Source organism: Toxoplasma gondii, chromosome VIIb (genome assembly GCF_000006565.2).
Source record: "Toxoplasma gondii ME49 chromosome VIIb, whole genome shotgun sequence".
In the NCBI taxonomy this organism is placed as follows: Eukaryota; Apicomplexa; class Conoidasida; order Eucoccidiorida; family Sarcocystidae; genus Toxoplasma; species Toxoplasma gondii.
The window spans coordinates 2,842,931-2,859,285 of record NC_031475.1 but is presented as its reverse complement, the minus strand read 5'-3'; the positions used below and the strand labels follow the sequence as shown (position 1 = coordinate 2,859,285).

At 51.4% G+C, this 16,355-nt stretch overlaps 2 protein-coding genes across 2 annotated transcripts; one reads left to right on the top strand and one right to left on the bottom strand.

Moving 5' to 3' along the window:
- Positions 1-672: 672 nt before the first annotated feature.
- TGME49_259230 (site-specific recombinase, phage integrase family protein) lies at positions 673-8,805 on the bottom strand (the record flags this gene model as incomplete). Its single annotated transcript, XM_018781209.1, has 11 exons — positions 673-771; positions 1,329-1,389; positions 1,675-1,734; positions 2,487-2,523; positions 3,038-3,171; positions 3,530-3,744; positions 4,176-4,350; positions 5,293-5,351; positions 5,711-5,774; positions 6,235-6,328; positions 6,735-8,805. 11 exons carry the CDS (start codon positions 8,803-8,805, stop codon positions 673-675), a joined length of 3,069 nt encoding a protein of 1,022 aa, XP_018637044.1.
- Positions 8,806-9,547: 742 nt separating this feature from the next.
- Positions 9,548-11,937, top strand: RPS21 (ribosomal protein RPS21). Its single transcript, XM_018781210.1, has 3 exons — positions 9,548-9,637; positions 10,485-10,622; positions 11,569-11,937. The coding sequence occupies exons 2-3, from the start codon at positions 10,509-10,511 to the stop codon at positions 11,701-11,703; spliced, it is 249 nt and encodes an 82-aa protein (XP_018637045.1). The 5' UTR covers positions 9,548-9,637; positions 10,485-10,508; the 3' UTR covers positions 11,704-11,937.
- Positions 11,938-16,355: the final 4,418 nt, after the last annotated feature.

Below are 16,355 nucleotides of genomic sequence, written 5' to 3'. Positions count from 1 at the left end.
AGAGGCCCGTCGAACCGTGCTTTCGTTGAACCACGCGTCGCCTCTCGGTGGTATTAGGGTCTCCAACGACCCGCCGCAGAAACTCTCTGTGCTCCGCAGCTGCTCTGAAGCGGATAACACTGTCTCAGATGCTACATCCTCCGGCAAAGAGACAGTGCACTCAGTCGCAGCATTCCCTACTCTATGCAGGTTGAATTCGTTCAGAGACGTCCTCTCACAAGTGCTGTCTCGCAACGGAAGACAAAGCATTGTCGCCATCTTTTGCGGGTGTCTCTGGAACTCTTCCCTTATCCGCCCGCGCCTGGCACACGTCTCTGCCTTCTGCCAAGAATAGATTTCTCCGTTTTTTCCTCACGCTGAAAAGGCTCTCTCCACGCCGGTCCACTAGCGCCGATATTTTCCCTCACATCCCCCTTTGACCCCTGTCACTTCCGCCTTGCTGACAAGGGAAGTGTAAGCTCTCCGACGGAGGTTTCCTTTCTCGTTGCCAAGAGACAAAGTCCTAATTTGTCTGTAACGGCGTTTTCAAAAAGGATGAGACTGCTCAGAAAACGACGCGTGCTTGCCTTTGGTCAGACACCAGCGGCCCGTGAGCGTTTTGCCACCGGGAGTGACTGCGGTTCCTTTCCCAAGTCCCGGCTTCCCTCTCAGGAAATTCACAACCTGAACCAATCAGACATTGAAGTTCTTCAGGCCTTCTTTGATCACCAGAGTGCCAGCCTTCGCGTAGGTGTCGAGAAGCATTTTCGAGGAGGTGTGACGCATGACAGCCTGCAAGCACACGCGGAGCAGAACCGCAGAAACATCTTCCCTAAGAGACAGTCTTTACCCCCTGCACGAGCGCCCAGACCGACAGGTGTGACCGGGCCGTTGATCGAAGCAAGGATACCAGTGACACGAAAGCTCAAATTAAATACGTCTGTACACAGATGCGTAGGCTCAGTGTTCCGTCGTTGCCTGTTTCCTTCTTCCATGATAGCGTGCTTCCGCTCCCAGGGTCTTGCAGAGAGACAATCCTGTTTGCCAGTTGATACATGTCGCTGCTTTCTCGCACCATTCTTCTTGCGTTGGCGTGGTTTGTTTGTCTGTCGACTGTGTCCCGTCGCTTCCCTACTTTTGGATTTACTGTCGTTTTCTTCTTCTGATCTGCCTTCGTCCCTCTCCACTCCCGTTGGTCTCTCGTCCTTCTAGGTACCTATGTGGCTTTGTCTTCACAGCTCTCGCCCTCCTTCGTGGTTCTAGTTCTTCCTCTCGTTTATCCTCGCCCTGACTACACTCTTTTTTGCCGGCTGTTATTTCTTGTTTCCTTTCCTCTTTGCACGATTTACCTGCGCAACAGGCAGCGGCACCGGAGGGTTCGACGTGGCTGCCAGCGTTGCGAAAGAATGCCTGAAAACCAAGACCGAAGACGTGGAGAGTGCGAGTGGCGGAAAGCGAGGCAGCGAGTCGAAGGGAGAGCAGTAAGAAGCGAGAGACCGAGAGCAGGGGATGAGGAGAGCGCAGTGAACAGTTCAAAAGACAACGTTGTTCATGACTGCAGCTACAAAGCCAAGATGCATACCCTATCGATATATCCATATATATATATATATATATATATATATATATATACGAACATATGTAGGGTGTTGAGAACGACACTTTCAGCTGTTTTGAGCAGGGACCAGATCTCACCTCAAGAGATAGGGGAAAATGCGACGTCGCTCTCCGTCCGGGGTTGTCTCGAGTGCCGCCCTTCGTGAAACAACAGGAAGCGTTGGAGACAAATCGGGAAACAAGCAGTGAAACAAAAGGTCAAATGAGAGCTAAAGCGGTCTGAGAATATGATGCTTTGATGCTTCAGTTCCAGGCTTGCAGTTGTGCCTCACCAGGAAGGCGACACTCCCCTTATTCCGTCGATACAGCTTTGCGGTGTTCCTACCGAACGCGTTGTCGAAGCGAAGAGTCCGGCGTTCGTTATTTGCCACCCTACTCGCCGTGTTATTTTATACTTCACTCCCACTATAAATTCGGCTATAGCAAGGAAAATTGAATTCCCAATACGCATGACACGAGCTCGCCTCCCAGAACGAAAAGGAAAGAAACAGTGCGGAGAGAATTTCGTAACGTGTGCCAGGGATAACAGGCCAGGCAAGTCTGCGAGCGCAGACCCTCGGATCGTGACAACACCTTCACAACGGTTTGTGGCTCCCTCGGTGTTGACCAGGATTCAGTTAAACAAGATCGAGAGAAACAGAGCTGAGACGCATCTTTTGTCGTCAAACTGCGAGACAGAGGATGCCGAGCACAAAGTGTGAGCTCTGCACAAAACTGAGTTCCGGAGTGTCATAGTGGCAGGTGGATTTCGTGTGATACGCAGCTTCGCCAGAAGACCAAATCCGATTCCAAAATGTAGATCGTTTGCCCTCTTGTCGGGAGCAACAATGCCACAAGTATGTGTGTTGACCATTGGCACCGCTATGTTTTTCAGAATCTGGGAGACACACCTTTTTGCGGCAGCATGCAACGCCTTCTTGAAGCTTCCTGCAGACAGAAAGAAGCATCGGTGAGGCGAGAGGGACTGGACGAACAAATCGACTTTAATTGGTGGCGCAGTCACAGCAAGATGGTTGACGTTTTCCTGTCATCTGCGTGAACGCGAATGCCTCTGAAAGGCGATCCTCGCCTCCAACATTCTCTTGCTTTGCCTGATTCGTGGCACATAGAGCAACCAGAGCACATCTCTGTCGAACACTCTCTGCCAATTGTGAACCTCAGGTGGCGAGGCCTGTTGTATCCGAACCGCGAATTCAAGGCGGCCGCCAGCTATGGAGGAAGCGCGGCCTCGAGATGCTGCACAGCCTCACATGCCAGGCGACTAGTGGACTCATCTGTGTGTCGTGTTTGACTCTTTAGCTGTCTCCAAATCGAAGGCAGCTGTGACAAACCCACGGGCAAACGATGAACGTCTTGTATTGCCCGCGCCTCTCTCCACCTGGATCCACCCCCATCGCTGGAGAGAAGGAAGGCATTGATTCGTCTGAACTTTGTTTCTTACTCATCGGACTTTTCGTTTTCTTTCCTGTCACTTCTGTTTCACCGTTGCCCTCCTCGCGCTTGTTTGGTAAACTGCGTCTCGCCCCTTCAGCGTAGAAGCACAGCCCCGTGGCCGGAGACCCTTCCTCCTCCCACCTGAGAAGAAGGGAAGTCAATGGACACAAAGTCGAGAGCGCTCGCCGGCTCAGACGAAGGACGCGCTCGGACGATTTAGTCAGAGACAAAGCGAGAGAGAAGAGAGAGACAGAAACACAGAGGTGGAGACACCCAGATCGCCAAATACACATCACGAGAGACAGCGAGAGAGAAGAGAGAGACGCAGGCAGAGCGCGCATGGCATGTAGACAGGGGGATTATCGACAAGGAAAGAGACGGAGGCTCACAGAGAGAACGAAAGGCACAGATCACAGACGCAGAAGAGACAGACACATAGGAAGGGCGATCGAGTTAGACACAAACGAAACACCATCGACACTGGCGAACTGAACCTTACCAGCTGAAGAGCTCTCGTCTTGCAAGATCGGTGAGGGGAACAGCTGCTCGGGAGGCAGCAGTCTTAGAGCCTCGAATGGAAGCGATGTTGTTCTTCCAGTCGATGTCCTCCCAGTGGAGTCGCAGAAGTTCGCTCGGCCGCAGGCCAATCCCAATGCCGACAGCAAACATGCTACGATGCATTGCGCTGCCTGCCGCATCCAGCAGGCGAGGAACCTGTCAAGCACGAAAAAAAGGCGCCTTACCCCAATATACGTTCGTGGAAAGAAGCTGCCACATCCCAGAGACGCAGCCGGCCTTAAGAACGCACAGAGTGTAGCTACACCGGAAACAAGGCGACAAGAAGAACGGAGAAGAAAGAAGCGATACGGAACGCGGCAACCCGCGGACTGTAAGCAGAGAGACACGGGGCACCGGCGATGATAGGCGAGGACAGATTTAACGAAAAAATGTGTTTGTGCAAGCGCCAACTCACAGAGACAAAGCGGCAGAAACGCAGAACGCGGTAACATACAAGATCCCTCCAGGACGGGTTGGGACAAAGAAAAAAGAAACACGGCAAGGCTAGAAGCAAAGAGCCACAGAGAGAAGCAAAACCAAGAAAGCAATTCAGTGAACATCTCCGAAAACACAATGCGAAAACATACTTCTGTGGCTCGAAGTGGTTCGGACTGCATCGTGCGTTTTGTGCATCCGCGAATCCGCCGGAAGTCATGTGAACGCGAGAGGCGGCCTGTGTGAACACCGTAGCGCAAGGCGGCCTGGTAGGCAACCTGGTGCAGGGCCTGCGTCCTCGGAGAGCAGTTGCGCTTCTTTAAAATTCTGACGAATGCACACAGTTCGGCAAAGGAGGACTCCGCAGCGATTCGTGTCCAGGGCAAACCACGTAAAGACAAAAACCGCGGCGTCTTCGGTGAGGGCAAACACTCAACGAGAGCGGCTCGACTAACCCAGTTAGAGCGAACGAATCGAGCACCTTGTTCGCGTTCCCGCAAGCGAGTCTCTGGTCCGAATGCAGGCCGGAGGCGTCATTGCCAACTGCGTTGTTGGCGCGTCGTTTCCGGGAGACAGACCGACCCTTGTGAGTTTCACAGCAACGAAAGATCATGAGAGAGAAGGCCCGCGTCACCTGCCAGCCAGTCCCGCCGCCTCCCAGGGGCAACCAGACAAAAAGTAGAGAAAAGACAAAAAGCGACACTGGCGCTGTGTGTTCCCCGGCTTAGAGAGACACCTTTGCGCATCAAAAGGCACAAAGGAAAACGACGGTGTTCTCTGTGAAGAGACAACGACCATCTGGATTCTAGGATGACCTGTACCAACGGAGCGACCATCCAAGAAAAGAAAGATGGGACTATTGAAAAGCGCTTTCTGGGGAGTTTACTACGAACTAATATTTGTCTCCTCCCTGTCCATTGTGTGGACAGAGACGAGAAAAAGAGTAGTTAGAAACTAAAAACGATTGAAACGCCGCTGGTGGTTTCTAGGGTTGCGGCGAGGGGAGAAACTAGAAATGGTATTTCTCGTGCAACGGAAATATTCTTGACAAGCCCTCTTGTCTCTCCAGGCCTCGCGGTCGAAACCGAGAAACACGGCTGGCCATTTGTCAGAAAAACAGATCTATGTTCCCGGCGAGTCACCCGAGCTGCCACAACAGAACGCGACATCCTGTGCCTCCATCCGTTGACACCGACTGGCTACGCTACGGGGTCGTTCCTACGCTCTCGGCTTATATACGGAGACCCCGGCGGTGTGCGGCCACCTTACTTGAGGTAGCGCTCCCAGTGAACTCCTGAGAGCTCTGAAACGGCCACGTCGCCGAGAACCTGTTGCGAACGCAAAGAGAGACCAGAGACACAGAGGTGAACCGGTGAGAAAAAACAATACAACGGTCTGCTGTCTGTAAGTATATAGACATGCATCTACATATACATATATATATATATATATATACCAACATCTCCGTACGTAGTGATATATATATATATATATATATTTATATGCATACATAACGTATATTTGTACATATAAATATAAATTGTGCATATATATATATATATATATATATATTTATATCTATAAATGTATGCATTGTATATATAGAGGTAGACAGATTTATGTGTGTGCAGAAAGTTATGTGGGTGTGGCAATGAAACGTAAAGCGCTAGGCGAGGTGGAGACGCACTTCGAGAATGGATTTCCAGAATCCTCGCTCAACGCGTCGCGTGTGTTCGCCGACTTCCTGCTCGCTGAACCAACACAGAGCGAGAGCATTTAATCACATGAAAGCAAAGCGCTGCTGCGGTGAGGGCTTTGCGGTTTTGCATGTTCCCTCTCTTCCTCTGCTGCGATTCGCTTGCCGACTCTCTGTCGTTTCTGCAGAGAGCCGCCGAAACACTCAAGACCCCTTCCCCCTCTTCTTCTTCCTTCCCTCTACGGAAGCGCATGCAATGATATGGTAAGACACGCATTTGGAAAAGGTCGCTTCCGTCGCCTTTGGAAGGTGAGGAGGCGCGAACATGATTGACTTCTTCGAAGTACCCTCGAACCCTCATGCGCGAGAGGAGGCACTTGGGGTCGCCTCCCTTGATCTCTTCGTTCCTTCTGTGAAAGGGAGCGTAGACAAGAAAGGAAAGCTTTCGTGGTGGCTAGTCCTACGGCACCCCGAGAGCAACCTGTAGTGCGTTCTGGGCGTGTACGTCTTCCTACCGAATCGGGAGGAAGTGCTTTTCGATGAACACGCGAAGGGTCTCTCGAGCGGCTGCTCCTGCAGGCGCGCCACATCCTCCGCAGAACTTCGCTCCTGAGAAAAAAGGGAGAGCAGGGACACCGCCCGGAAGTCTTCGCGGCTCTGGAAAGTAAACAAACCGTTCAACGCTGGTGGCATCAACGCACGGATCGTCACGTAAAAAAGCAAAGGCGGCCGCGAGTGTAGAGCGGCCCTGTCTCATGCCTGCCAAGGGGAAGTACAAACTAGCATACGAGCTGTAAAGATGATAGAGCGAACGAAAACAGTTGCCTGCATGCAGGCGAGGAAGACCCCTGAAAGTGGCGGATGGACACTTTAGAGAAACAAGAGAAGAAAAGATTTGAAAACGTGGAGACCGAAACACGGAATGTGACGCAGGTCTGGAATACGGAGACGAGGAAAGGAACGAAGGGAGAAGATACAGGGGAAATTGAAGAAACAGGGACGAGAAAAAACTCACTTTTGTTCATTCTTTTGCCGCACTCTCCACATCTCGTCGGTTGTCTCTCCGTGCCTCCTTCAATGTCTTCTTCCTGGATGCTTCGTTGTCTCCTCTTCGTGCTGGACGCTTCACCGTTGTCTCCGCTCCTTCGCTTACTCTTCCTGTGTTTTTCTTCGCCTTCTTCTAGCACTTCTCTCTCACCATGTTTAACCTCGTCCCCTCGTTCCCATCCTTCTCTTCTTCCCCGACGAGAGTCGTCTCCGCCCTCTTCCATGCTTTCTCCTTCTTTCTTCCTCGCCGTTTCAATCCTCTCTCCCCTCGGCGGTCTCTGGGCGCTGCGCTCTTCTTCGATTTGCTCCTCGTCCTCCGTCACTCGCGTCGCTTGCTTCCTTGTCGCTTCCCTCAGCTGCTCGGCCTCCAGAGGACTCCCGTCATCTGCCGCTTTCTTGTGTGTTCTCTCGCCCCCGTCGCCTCGGGTGTCTGTCTCTGCTTCCGGAGTCCTCCGATTTTTCTCTCTCTCCGTGCATCCCCCGCCTCGTCGGCCAACGCGTACCTCCTCCTCGGGTGTCTCCACACCTCTCATGGCGTTCGCAAGGCGACTGAGAATCTCCTCCTTCGTTCCTTTGCTGGAGATGTGAATTTTTCGACACGCTTCTCTGAGCTCCGCGAGAGGTGTATTTTGCGCTGCGCCTCCGCAAACGGTCTCCTCCTCGAGAGGTTCCCCCTTCCCTGCCCGGACATACTTGCTCTCTCCCCTTTCCCCCCGGTCTCTGTCACTCTGGCGGCGTGCCGGAGAGCCCAAGGGAGCCTTTGCTGCATTTGTGTGCGCTTCTTCGTCTTCTCTCTCTGCAGCTCCCTTTTTCACCCTTCTGCCCTTCGTGGTTGCTCCTGTCTCTTCAGCTCTCCCCTCTGCCTCACAGGGAGGCGACCAAGCGGCGGAGGCAGAGGCGCCTTCGTTTTGCATCGCCTTCCTTTTCCTCCTCTTCGGGACCTCTCTCTCTTCTGAAGGGTCTCCCAGCTCTTCTAGCTGGCTTCCAGCAGACGCACAGCAACCTGTGGACCTTCGAGAAGAAGGACCACCCCTCCTGCTCCGCTCTAGAAGAGACATGGCTGTTTCGCGGCCGTCGACTCGCCAGGCATTCGGCCCCGAGTGTACAGACACCTGAGCAGCGCTGCGTTGCTGGCAGGGTGCGGAGGTGGATGGACACCCCGCGAGGCGGCTTGGACGCGCATCGCGGGGCAAGGTGTGAAAAGCAAACGAAGAAACGTAAGTCGGGAAAGACGACGGAGAACGTGAGGTGCAAAAAAAGTCGGAAACTGTAGGAGATGAGTTAAACTGCCTTCTCTGGTGTGTGTAGGTGACGAGCCGCTTCTGGGGAAGACGACGCGAGCTGAAAACTGGCGAGTGTTCAGGAAAGAGCGCGAGACCTCGCGGAGCGAGGAAGCAAAGAAGCGAAAAACAAGGAAGTGCGTCCGATCCCTGAGCCTGCTTGTGTCTGAACAGTTCAGAAAAAGCGCGAAAAGATGTTGAAGAAGAGGTGCATTCAGGAAAATGACCATTCGAGGTGTTTGTCGGAGGACAGAAAGACGGAAACGAGGTCACCTTGGTGCGTGAGAAATAGACACAGGGACGAGAAGAACAAGAGGACGGAAGGGCAGAAGAGGGAGAGGCAGTCGATGCAGAAAAGATTCCTCCAGGTGCGGGTGGTGGGAGGAAGGATTCCGAGTTGTATTCTCCATTGTTCCCGCGTGGCTCTCGTGGAAAAAGAAAGAGAGGCGGCGCAGCGGCCTCAGAAGAGGAAGACCAGAAACCAAGAGACGAATCAGTAGGCAACGGAATAGGGAGAGAGGCAAGAAAACAAGAAGAGTCAGGAGGAGCCGGAAGAGAAGCAGATGAGAAATGGCTCGCTCGCGCAATGGGCGATGACGGCGAAGTAGCTCGAGACCGATGAGAAGACACAGGGTAAGAAAATAGGAGGAGCAACAGAAGGAAGCACCAAAGAGCTGCAGAACAGAAGAAGGTAGAAGGAAGAGAAAGAAGAGAGGAGAGAGGCACAAGCAGCCGAGGACGGCCTCCCAATCGGCACATCGGACCCTTGGGAGGAGACACCAACCCAAAGAGGAAGTGGACACAAGGCGCGAAAAACGAGAGATCGAAAACCTCAGTTTGTTAACTGAAGAGAGCAACGAGGGAGGGAAATCGAAAGCTAACTCCTGTGTGCCTTTTCTTGTCGATGATTTTCTAGCAGCAGAACTGGGGGCAACAACCGACAGCTGTGAAGCGCCTCCGTAAGACACTCGAAGCATGGAAATCCCTTGGTCGCGACGATAAAAGAAACCCAGACGAGCCTCCACGGCTGAGAAACAAGGGACGAACAATCCGACTCGAAACGACAGGAAAACAGTGGTATCTATAGCGGTGTATAATTGGAGTGTAAAGACACCCCAGAGAGAGCTGGTTGGACTGCGATTTGTCGGTTCGATTTATCGTGATCTGAGCGCTTTGGCTGTTTCACCTTTCGCGAGGCGCATGCTTTTTGCTGGAGCCTCCTGCCAGAACACTGCAGAGGACTGGACACTCTGGACATCGATTGCTGCATACCAGCTGGTGTGTTCTCCCTTCCTCGCTTCCTTATTCCTCGTGGCTGTCTTTTACCCTCCAGCGCGAGACAAGCAACTGGGAAAATTGCGGTGACCTGGGCGGAAGCTCGATGCATGCGCGGAGCTCGTCGGCTTATATTGGGTCAGGCCGATCGCCTCGTCGAGGCGGCGACAGGTGCTGGGACTCCTGGGCAGGAAAAGAGGGAGGTGCTCGTCGGCTGCGACAGCGTGTGGAGAGAAATGCGAAGGCGAGACTGAAGCACTGAAAACCATTCTTCGTCTATTTTGCTGTCCTGTCTTCTTTCCCCTGCTCTCTGCTGGTAAGCGGAAATCTGCCGATCCCGCTAGGAGTCTTCTTTCGCGAGAAGAGAAGGGGGAGACGGCCAGGAAACGAGAAAATCGTCCCCCACACAGGCGCGGGGCAGAAGCGGAGGACAATGCGTCGTGCCGTGAAGAATCGGAAATAGAGGGACGGTTTCTCGGGTAAACGAGGGGTTGTCTTCTCGAATGTCCTCGTGTCTATTTTTCTCCGTCTCTCGCGTTTTAGCTGTCGGCCGTTCACTGAAATGCGGGCCGCCCACTTCCTTGACTGCCGCGGGAGCTTGGGGTCCCAACAGAGAAGCCCCAAAACTCTACTGCGAGAGAGACGGTAGTCTTCGCAAGTCTTGAATCCGGGTGTATGTACACCTGAACGTGTCGGGTGTTATCGAGTGCGCATTTGCGCTTGTGGCAGCACCGGAGTTCGTGCGAAGTGGACTTTGTGTGGCTCGCGACGCGGGGACCAGGATGAAACAGAAGAATCTTATGCTACACTCCGATGTCTTCGGCGTTTCTGCGCTGAAATGACTCTGTGGAGACTTTTTCTGCTGAATTCCCCGGACTCAACTTTGCCTGCTTGTCTTTTCAAAGCCCCGTAATTTGCTGTCAGAGCAACACGCGGGCGAAGGCTTTGCCCCTTTTGGGGCCCCGTTTTTCTCTCTGTTTCAGTAGATCTCTCCCCATTTCTTGTGGTCCGTTTGTGCCGGCGAACTTTCCCTGTTCTCTGTGCTGACGTCTTGCTTAATCCGTGTTTCCCTGTGCTGTGCCGAACTCGTTGCTGACACGGTTGCCCTTCCGTCCTTGCATGTTCTGTTGGCTTCTCGCCTGTTCCTGGCATTTTCTGTGCAGCGCACTTCCGCTTCCCTGCACAAAATGCAGAACGACGAAGGAAGAATCGTGGATCTGTACATCCCGCGCAAGTGCTCTGCGACGGGTCGTCTCATCCCTGCCAAGGAGCACGGCGCAGTCCAGATCAACGTCGGCCAGGTACGTTTGCGTTTTCTCAAAGACAACAAAGCGACAAACAGCTAGAAAGTCGTGTTCCGCTCTCTGTACTAGCGGGTATGTACATATACCTATTGTTGTGTCATGTGCTTCGTCGCTAAGCTGCGGTGGTCTGCCTGAAGCCCGCGTCTGCTGTTCGGCGTTGTGTGTTATCCTGTGGTGTGTGTTCGTTTCGACAGGTCCTTTTTTCTGCCATGTCTCTTCTCGAGGCAAATGTGTCGGCTTGTATTTCCCTCCACTCTTATACGGAACTATTCCTATGGCTGTGTTCCTGTTTCTTGGGGCGCTATACTTGTCGGTCGCTGTTGCATGTTGAATCTTGTGGAGTTACTCCCTGGTTCTTCACTGTTTTCTCGTTCTGTCTTTGCTGCTTCGTCTTCACGGGATGAATCTCAAACAATCCTTATCTACCTCATATGATTTCTTGGACACGGAATTCCTTCCGCGTCTGAGAGCTGTATAGAACACGTTCTGACGAAAACAGACGAAACGGCCCTTGCTTGCTCACACTCCTCTTTTCTAGGCAGCTTCTGCCAGGAGGTCTGATTCCGTGCATACGAACTGTTGGTGTCGGTCCTTATTGTGCTTTGCCTCCTTCCCTGTTGTGTTATTCTGTTCGTAACATGTCGGTCCGTCCGCAAAGTTTGTGTCTCTCCACTGCTCACTTTAGCCACTTCAGTAACACGTATGCAGATGCATGTGCGCCAAGCGTAGGCCTCGAATAGATAGGGATCTTCTCGTTTTCTGCCAAGCAGCGCAAGTCCGTTATATATGCGTGCAAGTCTTTTGTACTGACTATAGAGGGTTTGGTCGCTCTGTTTGCATTAAAGCTTAAGTTTTTAATGCGTTTTTCCAACATAAGGTATGAGTGGAGAGACGATTTGGTCGCTTATGAGTCCTCGATTCTTGGCGGCTTTCGTTTTTTTAGGTTGACGAGCACGGCCGCTACACCGGCGAGTACCACGCAGTGGCTATCAGCGGTGCAGTGCGTCAGCGAGGCGAGAGCGACGCTTGTCTAAACCGTCTGATGCACGAGAAAGGACTGCTTTCTTTCGCGAAGTAAATTGGGGGGAAAGTTGTTTTTGTGACTTCGAACGGGCCGTCACGGCTTCGTTTCGCATTTCTCCGTCTTTCTGCGGGGCCAAACATGGAGCGTTGACTCGTCAAGGCAGAACGTGGTTTTGCGTTTTCGTTAGGCAAAACGCTTTCGGACTCTGTGTGAAGATGCGAGAAGTGCGACACTGTCTTTGTAAACCGTTGCTCTGTTGAACAACACTCAAAAAATCACTGGTTTCACAGAAACCACGTGCGACGACTTTCCACGACGAAAAGGACGCGGCCCGCGAGAGGCAGGTCCGTTGAGCGATGCCTCCTGGAACAGAGTCACGCAGTCGGCACAGCACTGTTTGTGAACAGTTAAAAAATACTTTGATTCATCACGCAGTCAATGGAGTATACGCAGTTTATGAGGTCGAATCCAATTCGGAGTCGATACTGGTGGAATGCAACTATCTGAATCCTCGCGCCGCTTGGTGGTTTTTTTGTGGACTCATCCGCAGATTACGGTACGAAGCACTCGCTGTTTCTAGAGTGGCCTTCAACGTTCACATTAGTTTTGTAGGCGCGTCCTGCCTTCTCTGACTCAAGTGGCGGGCATCGTTGTCTGGTCGCGCTCTTCACATACTCAGCTTCATTTCCGTGGTAGCAAAATTGTCCAGGATGTGACAGTGTATCGTGGATTGTGCATAGACAAAGGAATCATTGTGACCGCCAGTGCATGCACGCCTTGAAAATCTTGTACATGAACGGTAAACATGTGCACTCACGCAAATGAAATGGTTGCTCGGCACGCGCACAACGAAGGTAAGGCATCTAGACCAGACTCCTCTTTACAGCCTTCGCTGCGAATAAACACTGGACGGATTGTGGAACATTTTCTCGCTTCTGCCCTCCTAGAATCCCTAGAGAGTCAAGATCACGAAAATCATTCACAAAGTCTGATAGCCGGATGTCGCCATTCAGGTAGTTAGCGCATTGCCCGAATCGAACCGCCCCCCCTGGTAAGTGTGTGTATTCTGTCAAATTGAAAAAACGTTTTCGCAAATTCGTGACTCTGATTATTCTCGTTCCTATTTCCCAAAATGCCTACGGTTGGCTACGCTCCGGGGTCAGCTGACTCTACAACACTGGCTACACGCACGTACTATGCGTTTAGATCTTAAGTGTCGCCGTCTACCGAGTCCCAGAAAGCCGTAGATGGACCAATGCCACAAACTAAAGAATTTTATCATTTGCGAAACAAATGGGCAACTCAGATATTTTTGCATTTTAAAGTATAATAGATTTAATAGACGATCGTGAGACTTTAGAATGAGTAGAACTAGAAATTGGTGATCCATTAGGTAAACGTAATTTCTCACAAAATACGCCGGAATTCATTATTAGAGTATGGTAACATTTAAATAATTGCTCACGCCGGGGGTGATATGCCAGATACTATTGGGAGTTCTAATCCTCGGATTGTATGAGCACCTCCACGTCGGCAGGAGTCAACCGCCCAAATCAGATAACCCTGATGAGGCTCTTAAATAATATGACAAAAAAGCGTAGTTAGACATTAACATCTATAAAAAGTGGTGGGAATCATTTGTACAGAGAAAAGATGTACTTATAATGTGACAATTATAATACACGGTCTAGCTATGATCTTTATGAACCACGCTTCCCCGGGAATCCCTAAGGCTCAACGCCTGGCGAGTTCTTCGGATCAGTTTATCTGTTGAATCCAAGCAACTAACAGCAACGCGCGACATGAAATCCCAGAAATCGCGAGGAATGAAAAGCCTGCCTGTGCACCAGTGACGTTAGGTCAACCGTTTCTTTGTCAATTAGTCCACTTCTTTTTCAGTTAGTTCACTTCGGACTCGCGACTCCTAGAAACGACTATATGCAGTACCTTATCGATACCTGCGTTCCTACAGAGCCCTTTTTCGTAGCCCCGCTTTCCGCGTCGACCTTTTCAGAGGTTCCTAGAAGAAAACAGAGCGTCTTGGCCCGATTGAGCATCCAGGACGCGACTGCCATCCCGTCCTCAAGAATGGAGGTTCGAAGTGACGAACGTTGTGAGTTTTCGCAGCAAAACACGCAAGCAAGCTTTAAGGGAAACGGAGACGGCATGCGCAGGAGACAAGGACGCTGCAGGAGAGGGGGACAACACACGGCAGTTGGCTTCGTTCCAGAATGTGTAACGTTAAGCGGGAAACCAGAAAGACTTCTACTCTCTCATACTGCCAAGACAAAGATACGACAATTTTTTGAGAGCATCAGCGTAGATTCGAGGTGGCGGCTTTGCGCGGAGCACACTGACCTCCAGAAAGCGTAACAGCGAAAAGAAAGGCGCTTTCGATGTTGCCCCCGGCAGAATCTTTTTTTTCTGGTTGAAGTTTCACTCTCATCTGTTTCTTCTCTCCAACCGCTTCCACGTTTCACAGAGTTTTTGCCTCCTAGGGTTTTCGCACGGTGGTCGGTGTCTGTGTGTCAGCTGACTTTGTGTCGTCCAGCACATCGCAAGACACAAAAACGCCAGCGGCAAGATTGTCCATGAAAGCTGCACAGTTAACGCGCAGTTTCTTCCCTTCTCCCTATCTCTGTTTAGAGGAATATCGTTTCGATTCTGTTGCACGCAACGGGCTCCGTCAATTCCCCAGGATTTCTTGATTCCCCCAAGTGGCTTCTGCCTCGAGACGAGACGTCCCTCCGTCCGCTCGATTGTTACCGTTGTGTGTCTCTGCGCGTAAACCGGTTCCCACAGCCTGTTCTGCCTTTGTCTCTCCCTCAAGGTGGATGATCTTCTGCTTACAGCGTAGACATTCTCTACGCCTTCTGACCCTTCAAAGAGAAGGACAAACGAAGAGAGTATGGGTCTTCGGATTTCATCACCCAAGAAAAAGCACCTCGTCTTGCGTTTTCTTTTCCGTTTTTCAACGTCCCCTGCCACGTGACAACTACGTGTGTTCAGGTATTAGTTTCCGAGGCAAAACGTCTGACGCAGGATGCCGTACTCCCCTTCGTTCCTCTCTGCGACCTGAACTGGTGACCCCCCTCCCCGACTCCTCTCTCTCATGCCCCGCCTTTTCTTCGTCAGGCATGCTCATTTGGATATCTGCTGCTTTGCCTCTGCTTCGAGGCATGATGAACCCTAGAGACGCATCGAAACGCGTACGTACTCATGAGCTTTCCTCTGATAATTCTGCACAAAAAACAGAGTCCTCGATGCTTCCTAGAGATTCCTAACGAGAGTCTGAAGCACATGCGAACAACAGGGCGCAGCATCCGAGACATGACAGCTCACAGCGTTACTATTGCAACAGAGAAAAAATGAAGACGAAGGAACCTCAAACAGTTCCGGTGGAGAAAACCGAGAACAGAGAAACACTCGTAAATGAACTGGAAAACCCTGCGAAGATCGCAGAGGCGGGAGCGGGTACGACGCCACAGCTTCTGGCGAAGTTGTCTGAGAGTCAGGACATCCAACGTATGCCATTTCTGAAAAAAGAAAAACACGGTCAAGAGAGTCGTGGCAAACGAGACGCAGGGAAACGGATGGACGGAAACGCCTGCCGAGAAGAAGAGCGTCTCCTGACGACTTTAAAAAATGCTTTTGGATACAACTCGTTCCGAGAAGGACAAGAACAGGCAGTTCGCGCCATACTGGATGGCAAGGACGCTCTGGTCATCATGCCCACAGGTGAGCAAGGAGGAAGTTAATAACCGATATGCATGCAATCCCTGCTGCACATTTTCATTTATCAATTTAATAATATCTAAAACATCTTGGATTGTCAAATGCAGGGCAATACAGAGATGAACTGCATGCGCCGCCATACTTGCGGATGAAGTCATCCCTTGTGGACGGAGAGAACCCGACAGGGTAATTTCAATGTATGTATATATATATATATATATATATATATGCAGGGACTTTTGTGTCAATCCCCCAGCGGACATCAGTCATGTCTCTTTTGTGAGATTCAACACTTTCATCTTCTGGGATGTTCGTTTCTATTCGCTTCGCCGCCGCTGTCGCTCTCCCGGGCTTCTCACTCCGAACGATACTTGCCTTTCGGTGGAACTGCCTTTCTTCAGGAGGAGGCAAGAGTCTGACGTACCTTCTACCTGGCCTTCTGCTTCCTGGGCTTGTGATCATCGTCTCGCCTCTGCTGGCTCTCATGGATGACCAAGTGAGGGAAAAGCGAGCAAGGAAAGACAAGGAAAATCTCCCTTGACCCTCGGTTGCATGATACTCGTACACACGTACCTGCTCATAAGACAAGCTCGAGGACTCCTGACGTTTGTGGCAACGGCAGCGAGAGGTCCTTGTCGGTGCCCCTGGGAGTCGTGCTTCGTCGCTCTTCTTCAAAAAACAAAAGTGTAATTCAACTCACAGACTAAGACTGCTGCAATTTCATATTCAAACTTCACCTGCATTCAAAACGTCCGCTGAAGCACGTTGAAGTGGAGGAATACTTGCGCAACATGTTCAGGATTTTCTTTCGTAGGTCCGCCGTCTTCAAGAGCGACATCTGCCAGCTGTCGCGTTCAACTCCCTCCTCTCTCCCTCGCAGAGAAATACGATTCTTCAAGAACTTCCCCTCCTCTCATTCCCCTCTTATGAGGACCTTGTCTCTCCTCCACCTTCCTCTTCTTCCTCCTCTA